Raw genomic sequence first — 19,661 nt, 5'->3', positions numbered from 1 at the left:
GAGGGAGCTCTTCTTAATATTTTGACACCAAAATCATGTCGATACACCTTACCGACTGCGAGTAAAGCCACCCACGCTTTAACTTGACAGACTGTATGTCTGTCTGTCTGCCTGTGAGCACGATAATTTTTGAAAAAATTATTTCAGATTGGCATTTGGTACACTCTTTTAGTGTCAAAAAGTGTGCGCATTTTAAATATTTTTGAGGATACGTTTTTTCAAGATTCAATAATTCTCTGCACTGTTATTCGTATTACTTGAAAATGCGAACATTTTCTCATAATAACTTTTTTCGATTAAAAAAAATTTCCAGCGTTAAAGCACTTACAAAATTAAAAAAAACGAAAATAAAAATCTTAAGCTAAATAACGCACGCTACGTAAAAAAGTCAAGAAAAAAACAACGTGAATTTTTGAAGGCCCTACAAGATTATTATAACAACTTTTTTAATCTTTTCAAAAACTTGCAAATTTAAATTTGTATGGCCCAAAAAATAATGGAAAATAAAAAATTCCAGTTTTCGGTGAAACTATGCAAAACACGAAAAAGATGACTGAATCTTAATTTTGCTCAAACGACATAAGCTAAGAAAAATAAAAGAGACAAAATTGTTCACCCGAAAAAGATCTCCAAATTTTTTTATTAATTTTTTTTATAAAATGCGAAGTTTTTGTTTTAATTGTGAAAAGTAACATTAATAATATAAAAATCAAATCTTTGGAAAAATGATGCAAGGTACGAAAACACATGAATGAAAAAAAATTGTGCATTTAAAAAATATATAGAAATTTGTATTAAACTTTTTTATCTGTGAAAAGAGAAATCAAAACTATCCATCAAGTTAACTCTTCAAATAACAGAAAATGCTTCAAGTCATTTCTGACAAGATGGAAAATAATTTTTTTGTTGATGAAAAAACGACATTAGTTGCTTAAAAAATATTAATAACAAAATTGTTTTTTTTTGTATGATGCGTACTTTTTTTAATTTTAAACACAAGAGAATGAAAATACGTATGTTTCAATGCCAATACTTATTGTAATAATATAAATTTATAAAAATAATACATTATGCATGGTAGCTGAGAATGAAAATTAGTGCAAAATAAGGAGCAAATATTAAAGTAATCATGAACAATTATATTTTTGCATTATTTTACAATATCTGCATAAGCAGTGTCAGCCCGACGTGCATAAATAATTATAATATACATTTGATATAAAATTGTGGCACATAGTGTAGAAAAGTTCACATTTCAGACAAAGACGAGTGCGAAGCACGAGATACATGATGAGAACGTTTTCGTTAAAGCCGAAGGAGCTTTAACAAAAGAGAATTCACAATCAACAACTTAAAATTGTCGATTTTTTGACATTGTGTAGCACGAGGTTGATACATTTTCGAGCATGAAGTACGAGACAAGTGAATTATTGGGCGCGAAGCGCTGATTGCGTAATTTTGACATTTTTAAAATTATTTTTCCACTTAAAGTTAAATTCAGTTTTCCACCTAAATGGACCATACTACTAATGAAATAGAACAAATGTCTAAGTATATATATATATATATATATATATATATCTATCTTACGAATTCTTACAATAAGTGGGGGGGAGGAGTCTAAAATATCAAAAATTATTCTTGGGTAATTAACGGACCTTGCTTTAAAACTCACCGAAGAAAATATTTTTGCAGATGCCCCTTGTGCATATCCACAGTCAGTAGGAAGCCAAACAGTACTCCATGCTTGAGACATTGTTGAAAGGTCATCCCAGAATGACGTATAATTATGCCATCTATAAAATTAGAGTATTATTTTTATAGTTGCCTTAAATAAAAATATAATTCTGCAAACAATTTTTCATGAAACTTATTTCACTACGCCATGTATTTATTTTCAATTAATCGGCTAAAGTCTGACGGGATCCGAACCTTTTCATTATAAAACAAACACTCGTTTTAAGTCCAGTGTCAGGGGTTGCCTGCAAATAGCTTCAGACTGAATTAGGGGAATCCAAACGTATATATTTAGGGCCATCTGAACGGTTTCCAATGAAAATTCATACTATTGCGCAATTCACTCGACTGAGTACTCGCGCACTGCGGCCCTTCCGAGTTCTAGACTAAGAACGGGAATTTTGTGTCATTCATTTGACCCCATTGTATTTTTTTATTTATTTCATATATTATTTTTAGCCTCAAGAAACCATAGAATATTGCAAAAAGCAAAAAAAAATCGGTTAACTCAAAATATCTTTTCGCAAAAAAACAGGGACAGGAACAGACAAATTCTGTTAACAAAATTTTGATAGACTTCTTGCAAGAAAATACCAACGATTCCTAATCATATCACACACTTTTTCGACAATAATCATTTTTTTATTAGAAAACTTTTATCTGGAAAAAAATTATAGAAGTAACATGTGTTATTCATCTAATTTTTGTTACAAAATAATAGCCAATTTTTTATATGTACTATTTTTACTCTTAGAAAATAATTAAAAATTCAAAGCAACAAGTTTGTTTAATTTAGAATTTGTATAAAATGTGTAAAAAAAAAGTTTTTTGGATTGAATCATATGCACACATTTGGTAAAAAATTGAATCTGTCAAGCCGGAAATTTCTTCAGCTTGAACAAAGGACACATTTTATCATTTTGCTTTTGCGAAAACACATTTTGTCCCGATTTAGGACATCTTTTAGCGTCATTTTTTTTTAGAAAAAGTGTGCATTTCACTCCATACAAAAAACAACATATTTTTAATTTATCTTGTTTCCAATTTCTTATTATTGTTGACTATCAAAAACTGTAGATATGAAATAATCCTCACCATTTTTGAACCGATAACATTTTTTGTTTTCAAATAAACAGAGACCAGGATATATAGACTGATATAAATGGACAGAAAATGTAAAAATAAGTCCCATGGCCTTAAGATGGGTTCTCAGGTATCTTGCGGATCGCGGATTGCGAATCTGAAATCAAAATTCAAAAGTTTAAAATGGAGGATGCAATACTTATTTTAAACTTTTTTATCCACAATATTGGATCCGCAAATTTCAATTTTTATTTCAGATTCATAATCGTCGACCCAAAAGTTCTACAATACTTTTAATTTGACTTTTGTTCATGTAATTCGTAAGAATCTACGTGAAAGAATATTTAAAAACGAGCTCAGGGTGGAATATATTTTTAATTGAAAGTATTTTCACATTCAAATATTTCAAAGTCCTTTAAATTCTATAATCATGTTCAAAATTTTTGTCACTTGAATTAATTGTTTAACTTTTTAATTCTCTATACTATACAGAATAATTTTTCGAAGGTAAAATTATTATAGATAATAATATAAAATATCAGTTAAATCCTACTAAAGTTTGAAACGTTTTTAAACCGATGTACATTTCTTGTGGCAACTCTCATTTCGAAGAATTTGAAGTCCACAAACAATTAAAATAAATGCAGCAAGTCATATTTGCGGCAAGTCGCATTGCGGCATCTCTCATTTGGAAAAATGTAGAATCCACAAAAAATTAGCAAAAAGTATTAGCGTGATTTAAATTATTTCTGTGACCAGTCACTTTATGTGGATATTCGTCCTTGAAAATTTCTTAAGAAGTTAATAATCTTTAATTTACAAAAAGTTACGTCTTTTTTCATTTTTTTCGAAAACAGAGCCTTTTCCATTCAAAATTCATTTGATTAGCCTGGGGGGGGGGGGGGCAAGGTTAAATACGTTGACGGATTTGAAAAAATAAAGTAATTTTTTCTGGAAAACGAAGAAATTGGTGAGAATCGTAACCAAAAATAGAATTTTTAGAATATAAGTTTTTCAAAAAGTTTGGTATTTGAAATAAAATAATAGCTCATCTCATATAATTTGTTATTCAGGGAAAGAGATAATTAAATAATAAATATTTTCCCCACACACGCCGCTTTGCCCCAGTTTACAATACTATTATACTAAGTGTAAGAATATAATTATACTAAGTATAATTATATTATTATTATTATTATATTATTACACTAAGTGCAAGAATAAATTAAAATTTTAACAAGGAATTTTGTAATAGGAACATAGGAATCTGTTTTTCATTTCAAACTCTAGATTATTCTTTCATCGATCAAAAAATAATAAAAAAAAAACAAAGGCATGTTTGAATTTCAATTGTTCATTTGTATATAAATTAAAAAAAAATAAGATGAAATACTGAGCATATGCGCAATTTCTGTGGAAGGGGGCAAGCCCCACCTTTTTTATTTTATTTTTTTTATTTATTATGCGGGCTAGTCAGTTTTATGTGCAAAGGAATTTTTTTTTAATAAATATTTAATTTTTTTTAATTTTTTCGAAAACGGTGCATGATATCATACATGAATAAAGACATTTTTTCTAGACTTTTATTATTTTTAGAAAAACCACCGTCAATTTGTTAATTTTTAGCATTTTCTATATCTTCTCGCGGATTTCGAAAGAAGGGGATAAATTCTACCGAGCATAACTTCGTAAAATAATTATTTTTTTTCAAAAATCGCAAAAATACATTTCGCTTAATTTCCTCTAAAAAACAAAATATTTTGTCCTTGAGAGATTCAAGATTCAACCTAATTGTCATTCATTATTTATTTATAAATAAATACTTTGTTGCAATACTCAATCGCAGAAAACTATTTCCTCTTAACTGAAAATGCTGAAAATTTGTATGAGAATAATATTCATCGTGGAAAATTACCAAATATTGTCGATTAATGAATCATTATAAACATTTTTATCTATATTTAATAAAAGTATGTGTATTCAATAGCCATGTAGTGATTGAGAATCACAACCAATATTATAAATAAAATAAAAAATTTGAAAAATATATTGAAATGTATATTTAATAATTATAATTCAATTTACTGATTGTTATTAAATTTTTATTAGAGTATTACGGTTAATTTATTTGCAACATTATTTCGTAGAGAAAATAATTTCTTTCCAAGGAAGTGTATCACTTTTACAATGGTTTGGACGCTTGGTCATTTTAGTTACTGAACAATAACAATTGAGAGTTTCTGAAACATTTTCTTCGAGAAATATTACTATTTAGGTGTCTACCACTTGATTTAGAAGGAAAAATCATTTTTTTTCATAAAAAAATGTTTACTGTTTCTATTTTTTATTCATATTCGTTGAAGAATAAGAACAGCCAAATGTATGAAAAACAATTGACTACTTATCTCGAATTTTGGGACAAGACCATTGGTTATAAAACTAGTTCTGTTATTGTTAATATAAACTTGTTTTCGAATGAATATTAGGTTTAATCTTGAAATAAATATTTGTATTTTTTAGTGTAATTGGATTAATTGTGATGCTGAACGACTTTTTTAAAGTCTTTGCTTGATAAAGAGATAAAAAGGTATTGTTATTGAAATCGGCAAGTTGGACTTTGTATTCGTTCAATTAATAAATAACACAGAATCAAATTTAATTATGTAGCCAGAGGTTCTTTTAAAGCGTATAACGTAAAATACTTCTAAAAACAGAACCAATTTATTTTGAACTCTTCAAAAATGGTTTCAAATATTTAACGACACAGAAAGTTTTAAAATAGTAATTATTCAAACAATTGTTTAGATCTCGGGTTCGTTTCTTATTATTTGCGGATTTTTCAGTGCACTATGCTTTAGTGTCATAATCAAAAGATACTATTAACAATATTTCTACAAAACAATTGCGAATATTCTAGATATTTATACAACAGATATAATTTATTTGCTCTGATAAATAACAAATCTTATTTTTATTTATACATATGGTTGTGAGATTATAGAGAAACTGCTTTGATGCCACAATTCTTACATGTCGTAGCTTTAGCTTTAAAGGAGGGTAATAGTTTGAGCCTTAAAAAAGGGTCTAATTTATATTAAATACAGACCCTACTTTGACCCTAATCGTGAAAAAACAGCCGATTTCGGACAATTGCTTTAAAGTAGGGTCGAAATTAGATTGAAATCGCTGCTTATTTAGAACCTACTTTAGTGATTCCAGCGCCACCTGAGGTAGGAGTCTTAAAGTAGGGCTTAAATTTCGATTCGGGATTTGAACAGCCAGAAGTATGTCACTAATAATCATTGAGATTTCGCTGGTTCACTCAGTGACATTCTTTCACTGGTTTAATCAGTGAGGTTCACTAGTTATTCATGTCAGTACCAGTAGTCATTTGGACGTACTCGTTTCAACCAGTGGCAATTTCACTAGTTCAGTTAAAGAATTGAAATATCTCCCCATATTAAACCCTGGCTACATCACTGATTAAATATTCCGATGCAGTACCAAACTGTAATCCCAAAAGGCTCCAGTTGATGATGTATTTCAGTAGAGGCAGAATCACGTACTTGAAATATAACCTAATATAACAATGAAATGTTGTAGTAACTTACTTGACACAAGATGATTGGTAGCACGCGTCCATTTTAAGATGTATTTCCGTGCTTCGCTTGAGCTTATTGCGGGGCGTATAGAGATGAATTGACCCGAAGGTAATTATTGTATAAGCCCTAAGGACAGGGGTGAATGGCAAATCAGCACCTCGAATGTTAAATAGCCAGGCGATTTCATCCAAGGCCGTAATCACCAATGCATCTGCAGATGCCAGTTCCATTTCCAGCCTCACTTGTTTGATTTTTTCCTGCCATGGTTTACCTGAGTACTTGTCTTCCAATACTGAAGCCGCGCGAGTACTATGAGGTTTTCTACCAACCTTCCAGATATTGTCCACTAAGTTTTCATGAATTGGCTCTAGGCTTATTGTCGTGTTCACTGGTGGGAAATAAAATCATATTTAAAATGAAAATTTTTTCTTGAAAAAAAGATATTTTTCTTTCGTTCCAGTAGGATTAGAACCACAGAACTTCTGATTTCCGGTCAGGTGCGTTTACATTAAGCTGTTAGAGAGATAAAACCAAAATTAGACAAACTTTTCTTTATTATTCTTTATCGACCTTTTTAACCCTTAACCGGCACATTTCCTGTATGGAACGTAAAGGGCCCACTGGCTCAAATGGACCCACTACCAACTTTGAGTGCTTACTACAATCAGAGAATGCAATTTTTCGGACTGTAAATGTCTACGTATTTTGTTCAACTATTTAAAATTGAGAGTGAATAGTTTACAAATAGATATAAATAAACCAAAATGGTTTAAAAAATTAAAATTGGTAGATCAAGTTAAAAAATGTCATTATTGGCACAAAATCAGATAAATTTTTCAATTTTCATTATGTTTGCACCAAAAATGTAATACTGTAATATTTTAAAAAATTATCAATTTGAGATGAAGTGTTTTTTTTTATCTGGAAAAATTAGAAATTACGTTTTTTATCATAGAAAAAGTATCAGTATAGAAATAAAATCTTTTAAATAAAATTAATGTAATTACCATATATAAAGAAAGTTTATTTCAAGCCAAAGAAATGAATTTTTGTCCATTTTAACAGCTGAAGATTTTTTAGAGAAAGTAAAAAAAAAATGTCATTCAAATTGTTCAAGTTTCAAGCCAAAAGGCGAATTTTCTGTAAAAGATTAGAATTTTTAATACGAAAATATGAAATTTCAACAACAAAATTCATGTTAAAGGTAAATTCTCAACAAAAAATGTAATGGGTATTATTTCAACCAAAAAGATAAAATTTCTACCAGAAAGAGATGAATTTAAAAAACACAAATTTTCAAAAAAAATCATGAATTTTTAACCAAATTATTGAATTTTTATATAAAAAGAACAATTTTTAGTATAGCTCAAAATTCGAAAGTTTAATTTTCATTAAAAAAATTTTATTTTCAAAACAAAAACGTCATAATTTTTAACAACAGAAAATTTTTCAGTCAAAGAAGAAAAAATATTTCATCCAATTTTTTCAAGTTTCAATCCAAAAGACGAATCTTCAATCAAAGATTAGAATTTTCAAAACAAAAATATGAAATTTTAACAAAATTAATGTTAAAGGTAAATTATCAACAAAAAAATGTAACGGGTATTATTTTAACCAAAGAAGATAAATTTTTTACCAGAAAGAGATGAATTTAAAAACCAAAAACGCTTATTTAAAAAAAAATACGTGAATTTTTAACTAAATTGTTGAACTTTAAATAAAAAGATCAATTTTTAACCAAAAGTTTAATTTCCAATAAAAAATTTTATTTTCAACAAAAAATTCCAATTTTTAACAACTGAAGATTTTTCAGACAAAGAAGAAAAATTATTTCATCCAAAAATTTTTAAGTTTCAAGCCAAATGACGAATTTTCAGTAAAAGATTTGAATTTTCAAAACAAAAATATGAAATTTCAACAAAAAATTCATGTTAACGGTTAATTCTCAATAAGAAAATTTAATGGTTTAAAATTTTAAAACCAAAAACACAAATTTAAAAAAAAGACATGTATATTCAACCGAATTTTGAACGAAAAGCGATCAATTTTCAACCAGAAATTGTAAAGTTTAATTTTCATCAAAAAATTTTGTTTTTAACAAAAAAATACGAAATTTTAACAAATGTGATTTTTTCAGTAAAAGAAGAAAAAATATTTCATCCAAGTTTTTTAACTTCTAAGTCAAAAGAGGTTTTTTTCTGTAACCCAGTTCAATTTTTAAACCAAAAATATGACTTTTCAAAAAAAAAATAATTTTCAATCAAATAGTTTAATTTTTAAGTCAAAATACCTTTTTTCTGCAAAATAGTTAAATGTTCAATCCAAACAGATTAACTTTTAAAAACGTTGTTGAATCGTCAACAAAGAAGGTGAATTTTCAACTAACATAAGTAGCTGAATTTTTAAGCTGCAAAGATGATTTTTACAAAAAAATGTTACGGGTGGCATTTTAACCCAAAAACATAAGATTGCTGCCTAAAGAGATAAATTTGAAAACCAAAAAGACGAATTTTTATGAAAAAAAATGGATTTTCATCAAAATACATACATTTTTAAACAAATTTTTTAATTTTCGAATAAAAAGATCAATTTTTAACAATTGAAGATTTTTCAGTCATAAGAGAAAAAATATGTCATCCAAATTGTTTAAGTTGTAGGCCAAAAGACGAATTTCCTGTAAAAGAATTGAATTTTCAAAACAAACATGAAATTTCAACAACAAAAATCATGCTAAAGGTGAATTCTCAATAAAAAAAATGTAGTGGGTGACATTTCAACCAAAAAAGATCAAATTACTATCAGAAAGAGATGAATTTCAAAACCAAAAAGACTTATTTTCCAAAAATACAAGAATTTTTAAATTAATTATGAAAATTTCAACTAAAAACGATACATTTTCAGTCAAAAATTGGAAAGTATAATATTCATTAAAAAAATTAATCTTCAACAAAAAAAAGAAATTCTTAGCAAATAAAGATTGTTTAGTCTAAAAAGAAAAAAAATTCATCCAAGTTGTTGAAATTTTGAGACAGAAGATGAATTTTCTGTGAAAAAGTTTCATTAACAACCCACTGACACCAAAAAAGTTCATTATAATATAATATAAAACCAATAACTATGTTGCTAAAAAAAATACAGGAAATTTGAAAACAAGAATATTACTGTTCTACCAAAAAAGACAAATTTTCATCTAAAAAAAATAAAATATATAAATATTCGACCAAAAATGAAAAATGTACATTTTAAGTTAAAAAAATACTTTTAAACAAAAAATGTGAAATTTTGACAATGAAGTTTTGCGGCCGCCCTAATATAATATTCTTGTGAATAATTTACTTACCTTTCTATCATTATTATTAACCTATTTTTATTGAATTTTTTTGGTTAAAAATGTTATTACTTGGTTGAAATTTCAAAATTTGGGCAAATTATCTTTCTGTTGAAAATTCATATTTTGCTATGTTAAAAATTCTTTTGAAATATTTTGAAAGCTCTTTAAATCTCTTCAAATCTTTTAAGTCCGATTAAAATTTCCTGATGTCCTTTAAAATTCGTGAAAATAATTTAAAAATATTTTGCAATTGCTTATAATCCCTTAAAACCTCTTAAAACTTTATGAAATATGTGGATATCATTCTTAATTTCTGAAATTTCATAAAGTTCCTTAAAATCGTGTAAAATATTCTGAAAAAAAGATTAAATACTTTCGAATTACTAAAAATATTTTAAATCTTTTGAAGCCCCTTGACATCGACTTAAAAATATATAATCTTAAGTATGTAAAAACAAAAATAATTCCCGTTCTTCCAATGAAAAATAAAATTGCAAATTTTTTAACTTGAATTTAAAAAAAGTGAAGAGATTATAAAGTTGATAAAATGATAAGATTACCTTTTGTTAAGAGTGATATGAGTGAAAACACTTAATGACTTTTATAATATAATATTGTTGAATTTGTTTAATTTTCATTTGGAATTCTCAAATTTGAAACACTTGATTATTGCATCTTCTTAAATTATAAAAAAATGCAAATATTTTAAACAAAAGTATTTAAAAATTTGGGTACAGTTATGAGAATTTTTTATCGAATTTCTTGCAGAGATTTTTTTATTGAAGCAATTTTATAAAGAAAAATAGTTGCGAAGAAAGTTGAGAGAAATTTCTTCGCTTTAGTCGGAAATAAATTTAAAGAAAGAAGAGTATCGTGAGAATCATCCGAGACAGTGGAAAGACTTTTATTACCAAATTGTTTTTCCCAAAGTTTCCACCTGAAGGCGGGTATCAGTTTGGGATCAGCTCCGACTCTTGCTCGTTGACCATTAAATTCATGCATTAGCCATTGCGTTATTGTAGGAATCTGTAAACAATTATGGAAATGCATCATTTAATTTTCCTGATACAATTTATGTAATACATACTTAAATTAATTAATTACTGTAAAATTCTTTAAAATTCCTTGAAATCTCTGAAAATTCTACAGATTTCGATGAAATCCCTTTCAATTTTCGGAAACCCGTTTAAATCCCTAAAAATCCCTTGAAATCCTTGGTGATTTAATGAATTCCTCAAGTCTTGTAATCTTCGTTGTAATATCCTTGAAGTCTTAGGAATCGCTAGGAATCCCTTCGAATTTTATTTATTTGACAAGAATCACTAAAAATATCTTAAAATATTTAGAACACCCACAAAATTCTTCGAAATCCCTTAAAAGATTGTAAATTTCTTGTAAGTAAATGAAATCTTTCAAAACTAGTTAAGATATTTTTTAAACAGCAAAACTTTTTTTAAAGCATTAAAGACCGTTAACGTCTTTCGAAATTTATGTAAATCCTTTAGAATCCCTTAAAACAAAACCTCCTCATATGTTTGGAAATCTTTTTAATTCCGTTGAATTTGGAAAAAATTTCTGGAATTAAAATTAGATTAAACTAATTCACCAAAGTTTTCTAACAAAGAAAAAAGATTAAATCCCTAGAATTATAAATCTGAAATGTTCCAAAATTCCTTAAAATTCGTGGAACTATTTAAATCTCTTAAAAATAAATGGATTTTTTTTAATAAGTTGAAATAAAAATTGATTTCAATTCTTTGGAATCCTTTGAAACCGCCAGACAAGTTTGAAAATTTTTTAAATTGAGTGAAATTTTTATTAAATTGTTTGAAACTTAAATTAGATTAAACTAATTCATTAAAATTTAAAAAAAAACTGCTTAAATCCCTAGTAGTATAAATCTTCCAAAATCCTGTAATCTTGTGAACTTCCTTATGATACCTCAAAAGCCCTTTAGATCCTTGAAATTGTTAGGTATCGCATAAAATTTAATTTATTTTTAAAAGTTAACTAGAAGTATCTTGAAGTCTTCAGAAATCCTACAAAATTCTTTGAAATTCCTTGAAATATTTTGAAATTCCTTGAAATCTTTATACATTTTTTAAAATTTATTTGCAAGCAAATAAAATCATTTAAAAATTAGTTGAAATATTTAGTAAATCCCTCAAATCACTTTAAAAGCCTTAAAATACTTATAAGTCCCTTAAAATTTCTTGAAATCCTTTGAAATCTCTTAAAACTCCTAGATATATTTGAAAGTATTAAAAATGAGCTTAAAGAATCATTTATAGAAAATTATACCTAAAAATTCAGAAATCGGATATTATGCAATTTGTTAGTCCAGGTTTTTGAAACATTAAAAATGAAGCATAAAAATAATTTTTCGATTAAGATCATTAAAATTCAACATATTCAAAAGAAACCCTAAAATATTTCAAACCCTATATGTATTAACTTAGATTTATAGAATTTACAGCTTTAATTAAAAATGATTACAGTTGTACTTAAACATTTTTTCATAATGATTAAACTATTTGTTGAATTTTCACTGTGTTTGAAAACTGTTACAGTATAAAATTATTTAATTTTTGAGATCTATAATTAAAAATAACTATATATTAATAAATGTAGAGTTATATATGGTTTAGTTAACTTTAGTTTACGAATAGTTACCCATAATCTTAATTTGAAACGAGTCAAAGTTAGGAATTAAAATTAAAAAATGTTAAATTAAACCCTTATCTATGAATAACTAAATAAAAATTCTAAGCTATCACTTTTTTTAATTCATTCATCAACATTAAAATGTTTAAATAATTAAAAGTTGGAAGCCTTTACCAGTAGATATGTTAGTTTATTATTAACGAAAATATTATTGTTTAGGAATTAATTAGGCATGATAAAGCGAAAGTTTATTACTTTATAATTCAATTCAATAATTTCAAAATTCTAGAACGCTTAAAATTTTTAAGTTTGGAATTTAATGTCGTGCAAAAAGGTCAAATATAAAATTTACTGTTTGAAAATGTACAGCTTACAAAAAATTAAAATTTTAATTTCTTCATTGAAAATTAAAAGTCTTATATTTAGAGTAATGAAAATTGTGGGTAAATATTTTTTAATTAGATTAGAATTCAATATATTCAGCATTAAAATTTTAATTTCAAATCTACGAAACTAAAAGAAGGTTTTACATTTGTGATACAATATATAAATTAATAATTTTGAAATTTGGAACTGAAAATTAATAATTTAATGCAAGTATATTTAAATTGAACTATTTTACTATATAAAAACTTTAAATTGAAATCCCAAACATTTAAAACATTTCATAAAAGCATTAGGAACAATATTGGCAACAATCAAGATGACTTTTATAACCAAAAAGAAGACTTTTCAACTTACAAACGATAAAATTCAAACCAAACATGAAATAATTAAATTCTCATATAAAAAATAATAATTTTTAACCTAAATATTCAATTATTACCTATCATGGTTGGTCAGTAAAATAAATCATTTTTAAACAAAGCAGTTCAACTTAGAGCCAAGTTTTTGAATTTTCAACTAAAGAAGATGCATTTTTAACCAAATACATGGTTAAATTTTCAATCCAAGAATATTATTTTTAAAAAAAAAACTTCATTTTCTACAAAATATTTAAATTTTCCATAAAAATAATTTAATTTATAACCATATTATTGAATTTTCAAAACAAAAGATGAATTTCATACAAAAGAGTACAATTGTCAACACGAAAATATGAATTTTTAGAACAGAAAAAAATGCATTTTTGAAAAAGTAGTTTAACATTAAGTCAAGTAGTTAATTTTTCGTCCAAAAAATATCAATTTTCGACGCAACATGTAGCAGTTAGTAGTTGAAGAAAAAGAAATATTAACTTGATATAAAGGTGGGTTTTTTTGAGAAAATCGATTTTTAATTTTTTCAGAACTTAAACGCTATTAGAATCGAAAAGTAAATGATAAATATCCCAATTAGGTAAAAAGTTATAGAGGTTTCAAGAAAAAATTCAAGTTTTTTGAAAAACAAAGCACAAAATTGAATTAGGCATAACTTTTTATAATTTTTTTTGCAATTCAGAAAAATACATATCGCCTAATTTCCTATATAAAAAAAAAACATATTTCGTCCACAAGAAATTCTGATTTCAAGCGTAGAACCCTGCCTGATTAAAAATTAATTCGGTTAAGAGAAAATCCAAAAATATTTTCAAACGCTTCAAACTTTAAAAGATTTTTAAACATCTAGATTTTGAAAGAGTTTAAACAAACTTTGGAAGCTTTAACAAAATTCCGGAAGCTTTCAAATGAATAAACGAATTTTCTTTAAATTTCTGGGCAAATTTAAAAGCTTTTAAGGAAATTTTTGTACATTTTGATTATTTTTTTTTTAATTTTACGAAAAACTGAAGTCAGTATGAAAATAATTTTGAGAATTTAAGAGGTTTTTAACAAATTAAAAATATTTTTAAACTTCGAAACATTTTCGAAAATTTATCAAAATTTTTTATTTCTTTCGAAGTTTTAAAAGTTATCGAATTTTCCCTAATATCTTGTAAAATCCAACAAAAAAATCAAATCTTCTATATTTATTTTTTGACACATTTGAAATATTAATTGCAATAAATTAACTGTTTTGCAGACATAATTATTTTAAATTATTAATGATCTACTGTAGGATGGTCTACTTATTTTCCGGTTCACAATTCTCAGAATCTAATCTTAGCTGAAATTTATGAGTTCAAAAACATTTAACAAATAAATAGCTATTCAAAATTTTTATATTGTATTATTATTTTATATTCTTTATTGTATTCCAAAAATATTTTAAAAAGCATTTAGTATTACATAAAAATATTTTGTCTTATTTGTTTGTAGATAAATTTTATCTTGAAAAGCTTTATCTTAAAAATAATACTAACAAAATTTACATAACCGTGGTCAGGATGGGAGTTTCAGGAAAAATTATACATTTCGGTTACACATGGGATATCATAAAAAATCATTCGTTGAAAATAATTTTTAAAATTTTATTGTTTGAATTAACGAAAAAGACCACTCAGAATGCCCAAACTCCCATTACCTCCTGCACAAAGTACAAAAGGCGAACGATCCTCGAGTACTGGAGACTTCGAACACGTCGATTTCTCCAGCAACCTCTCACGCTCAGGGAGAAGAGCTACGACTCATCATCGTGGCTGCACCGACTCTATTGTTGAATAGAGAGGACGTGAAGATATACTACAGAAATGATCCTGTGAAGTATGATCTTGTTTTTTCTGTGCCTCAGCGCTGGGTTTATAGCATTTTCAAGTGATTTCATGTACGAGAGAGGTGTCCAGTTTCCCTCTAGCGAATTCAATTCGAAGCTCTCTCTCCGCAGTGGGGAGAGCGCGAGCGAGACATTATACACGAAGAGAGTGAGAACCAGATGAATCAGAATTTACCGCTGATTAGGAAACTCTAGCGAACTTACGTCAGTTTCCGCAAGATTTCAACTCAGATTAAGCAAAGTAAAATTTTTTAAAGAAAATAATCAAAAATGAGAAAAACAAAATATGAAACGTCAACTCCAGAGTTGGAAAACATTATTAAAGACTCGAAGTTTTCAAATAAGATAATTGAAAATCACAATATAGTATATACAATACTGGAAAGCGAATTTCTTCATTGATTGCGGTTCTAGAGCAGGCACTAATTTTCAGAGTCTAATTATCAAATTTAGTCTTGAAATGCCTTTTGAAAAAAGTAAAGAAACTTTGGAGAAAGCTTACTATTGTGGAATTTATCAATATTTTTAAAAACATTAAAATGTGTTTACTGTATTGAATAGAAACTTAATTACAATACTTCAATGTCAGAATTATTGAACTATATATTATTTTAAATGTTGCTTTAAAGAAAAATTGTTAATCTACAAAATCAGAAATACGTATTATCATTCGAGAAGCATAATTCTATATTCTGAAATCTCATAATTCAAACATTGTGATATTTCACTTGAAATATAACACCTTTCTTATCACAAGACATATATTGCTATTTAAAACAAGTCTTATTTGAATTTTCTTGAATGATAAGTTAAATTAACTACTTTTTCAATTGAAATTATTCAGTTTACAATGTGTTATTCTAAAATCCTTCACGATCAAAATTTTTTATTTCAGATCTTCTTTTTTAGGGATACATTTTGAATTAAAAAGAATTTTGAAAGGCCGTTTTGAAGACACAATAAAATATTAACAACCTTTGGAAATTGATATTTTTTGAAAAAAAAAACGTTTTAGATTAATTAACCGCAAATATAAATAAATATATGATTTTTTTGTAATAAACGGTAGTCCGCGTATTCCGAATTGAACAATAAATTATTTATTTTATAGGGCGATTTTCAATATGTTAAAATTAATCAATTTACATATTTTGACGTTAAAAAATTTACTGTTTCAATTCGAAAGAAGTTAATCAAACGTAAACTTCCAATTACAACGTTATAAACTATCTGTTGTTACGAATTAAATTTAAAAATTTTATTTGAGAAAAAGAACAATTTTTTAATAGTCAGAAGGGTTTAATGTTTTATTTAAAATGAACAATTATAAACGAAATATTAAAAACTAGACAATTTGAAGCTGAATTGTGTGAAACAGAAAACCTTGAATCGTTAAAATTTTGGATAGCTAAACTTAAATTTTGAATGTCACAGTGTTAATTTTAATCGTTCTAATTAAGAAAAATTTGTTTGAAAGGTTTCAAGATTAGACAAAAATTGTCTTAAGATTCCTAGAAAAGTTTTTAATGATTCTTATTTGGGAATATTAATTTTAAAACAATATTTCAAAGCAAAACCAAATTTTGGTGAATAAATAACAATTTAACAAATATAAAGTTGAAAAATGGAAATAAGTGTAAGAGATATTTAGAGGTTTTGAACAAATCAAAAATTTTAAACTTTTAAAGATATTAAAAAATGCCAAACGAAATTCAGACTATTGAGAATTTTAAACGCAAAATTTAGAAGCTTTTCAAGCATATTGAAAGGTTTCTAAATAATAAAAAAATGTACTAACATTCCTTGAAAAATTAAAGATGAATTTTTATTTGGAAAAGTTAGTTTCAAGCAAATATTAAAAAAAAAATTTTAAGATTTCCAAAACTGTAAAAATAACAATCTAGAAGATTTTAAGATGATTTTTTTGTTTCGCAGGATTTATGCAACGTTTTAAGTAGAAATCAAATCATTTTAAAAGATACTTATAAATTTTTAAAAAACTTCAAAAATAATAAAAAATTTGTTAAGATTTTTAAATAAAACTATGTAGCTTTTTAAGAATTTCGAAAGATTTCAAATAATACATTTTTTAAGGTTCCTGGGAAAATTTACGGTTATTTTTCAATAAAAAACTTTATAAGAATGTTTCATAAGATTTCAAAGGAAATTTCAATGTGTAGATAATAGATAAACAATTATTCATTCGCAACGATTTAAAATTATAATAATTCCACTTCTAATTAAAAAAGTATTCAATTTGAAAAAAATTTAATCTTCCAGTTTTTAATATTTGTAGCTTAAAATTGGCTAAAATGACATAATTTGAAAAACTTATAAGTTTGTTTATTAATTTTACCATTTATGAAATTGAAAATGATAGCGTACATTTATGAAAAATGCAAATTTTGATTCGGCCCTTAGCCCGGTTTTGAACCGGGAATATGACTATCTGTAAAAAAATAATACCAGAAAAGTAAAGTATTTCACAATTTTTGAAATTACTACAACTTACGAAATGTTAAATTATTTAAAGATTTTAGTAATTTTCCAAGATCTCAGAGGGTATCATAGAGCTTCAAATACTTCAAGAAATATCAGGTTTTATCAAATTTAACAGAATTTCAAGGAATTTATAATATTTTAATGAAGTTGCAAAAGTTTAAAAAATTTGAAAGATTTTAATTGTATTTTAATGAATTTCCAGGATCTGAAAGGATTTCATAGATCTTCAAACATTTAAGGAATATCATAAGATTTTATACAATTTTTGAGGATTTCAGTGGATCTTATAATATTTTAATAAAATTTCAATGAATATATTCGAACAAATTGAAGGATTTCAAAGATATGAAGGGACTCTAAAATATTTCAAAGAATTTGAATATATTTCAAGAAGTTGAAGAAATTCCAAAGGATTTTAAAGATTTTAGGGTATTTTAGAAGATTTAAAGTAATTTTCAAAATCTTTAAAAAAAACGCCAAGGGATTTTAAAGCCTCTTGAGTAACATATCATCAGATCTTATGAAAATTTATGGGATTTCAAGAGATGTCATAATATTTACATGAAATTCAAAAAATTCAAACTCAAATATTTGAAAAGATTTCAAAGGATTTTCAATATCTTATGGCATTTAAAAAAAAATCCAAAGAATTTTCAGAAGTTTTCAAAATTTTAAATGAATTTTAAAGGATCAAAATTGTTTTCGAGTATTTGAAACGATTTCACGAAAGTTAACAGAGATTAAAAAAATTTGAAGAAATTTCGAAGAATATCATCAAACTTCATTTAACTTTACAGTATCTCAAGGGATTTCATATAATATTTTAAAGAAATTTCAAAGAATTTATTTACAAAAACTTAGGGATTCAAAGATTTAAAGTGATTTTCGAATATTTTAAGGTATTTTCAAAGAGTTTAGGGTTTTAAAAAAATCAATAAAAATAGTTTCTAAGCCCTTGTTATTATTGCAATCATTCTTTGAAATGTTTAGGATATTTTATATCATGGTTAGCTTGTTCAAAGATCTATTAAAATGCATAACCAATATTAAATATCTGAAGTGGTGTGTCTAACGTCATCTCTGACTATATGGAAACATTTTTTTAAATTTTAAATTAAATTAAATTTAAATAAAAAATTTTTCACCTTAATTTGAAAACTTATTTTTAAAAAAGGATTTTTCTTCCGATCTCTCTAATAGCTTAATTGGAAAAGCAACCGACCAGCAATTGGAGGTTGTGTGATTCGATTCCCAGTGGAGCGAAGTGAGAAGATCTTTTTTCAGAAAAATTTAATTTTGATGAGATGTACTAGTAATGAAAAAAATGTAAAAAATTAAGTATTTGATGAATATTTTTCTGCTGAAGATATCTGTAAAACTTATTGACATAGGTGCGAGGGGTGGGGGGGGGGGTCCAAAATATGTTGTTACGAATTGTTATATAGGAAGCATATTTTTCTGGCTAAGCCATTTTCAATGATGTATTGCAGCGGATTATTTTGTAAGAGCTAACATTTCTAAAAAAATATTTCAAAGTTTTAATTTATCAAGGCTAAGACTCGTGGCCTCTTAATTAGGCCATCTAGCTTATCAACTTCTGATATCAGATCTCAAAAAATTTCCTTCTGCCACTTTTACATATTTTACATTTAAAGATCAAGTGAAATTAAGCAATTATATCTTATATAAAGGTGGTAGACCAAACTCTCATTTTCAGTCAAGTGTCGGGGGTATCCTTCAAATAGCCTTAAGGTGGTTTTAGCGTGACTCAGTGAGTCATATGAGAGTGTACAAAAGTATTTTTGATTTACATGGAATCTTTTGTGTTTGAAAATCCGAAAATTAATTAAGATAGACATTTATGGCCGTCCCGCGATGTAAATCAGAAGAATAAATAAATTGATAAAAATATATCCCTCAACGGTTTGCGTATTCTCGACCATATGACTTCTGAAAGAAGCAATGCGGCAGCGTCGCACTCTCTCCAGTCTCCTCTCTAGTCCGCCATGTTTCGAGTGCATGTGTATACACGAAATGTAACCTAACTGACTATACGTTCAAGTATGATTGCGACGTTGCCAAGTGTTCACTGCTGCCTTCTTCGATCATGG

General features: G+C 26.4%; 1 protein-coding gene and 1 further gene across 1 annotated transcript in view; both read right to left on the bottom strand.

Moving 5' to 3' along the window:
* Nucleotides 1-19,661, bottom strand: part of LOC117181119 (xaa-Pro aminopeptidase 1-like) — a 276,118-nt gene that overhangs the window by 27,244 nt on the left and 229,213 nt on the right. Inside the window, exons 5-7 of the mRNA XM_033373686.1 lie at nucleotides 10,665-10,779; nucleotides 6,432-6,810; nucleotides 1,676-1,796 (exon numbers count right to left, since the gene is read on the bottom strand). Coding sequence (XP_033229577.1) covers nucleotides 1,676-1,796; nucleotides 6,432-6,810; nucleotides 10,665-10,779 — 615 coding nt within the window. The remainder of the gene's footprint in view (nucleotides 1-1,675; nucleotides 1,797-6,431; nucleotides 6,811-10,664; nucleotides 10,780-19,661) is intronic.
* Nucleotides 14,831-15,048, bottom strand: LOC117182410.

This window comes from Belonocnema kinseyi, chromosome 10 (genome assembly GCF_010883055.1).
Source record: "Belonocnema kinseyi isolate 2016_QV_RU_SX_M_011 chromosome 10, B_treatae_v1, whole genome shotgun sequence".
Lineage (NCBI taxonomy): Eukaryota > Metazoa > Arthropoda > Insecta > Hymenoptera > Cynipidae > Belonocnema > Belonocnema kinseyi.
This window is presented reverse-complemented; position numbering and strand designations above follow the sequence as displayed.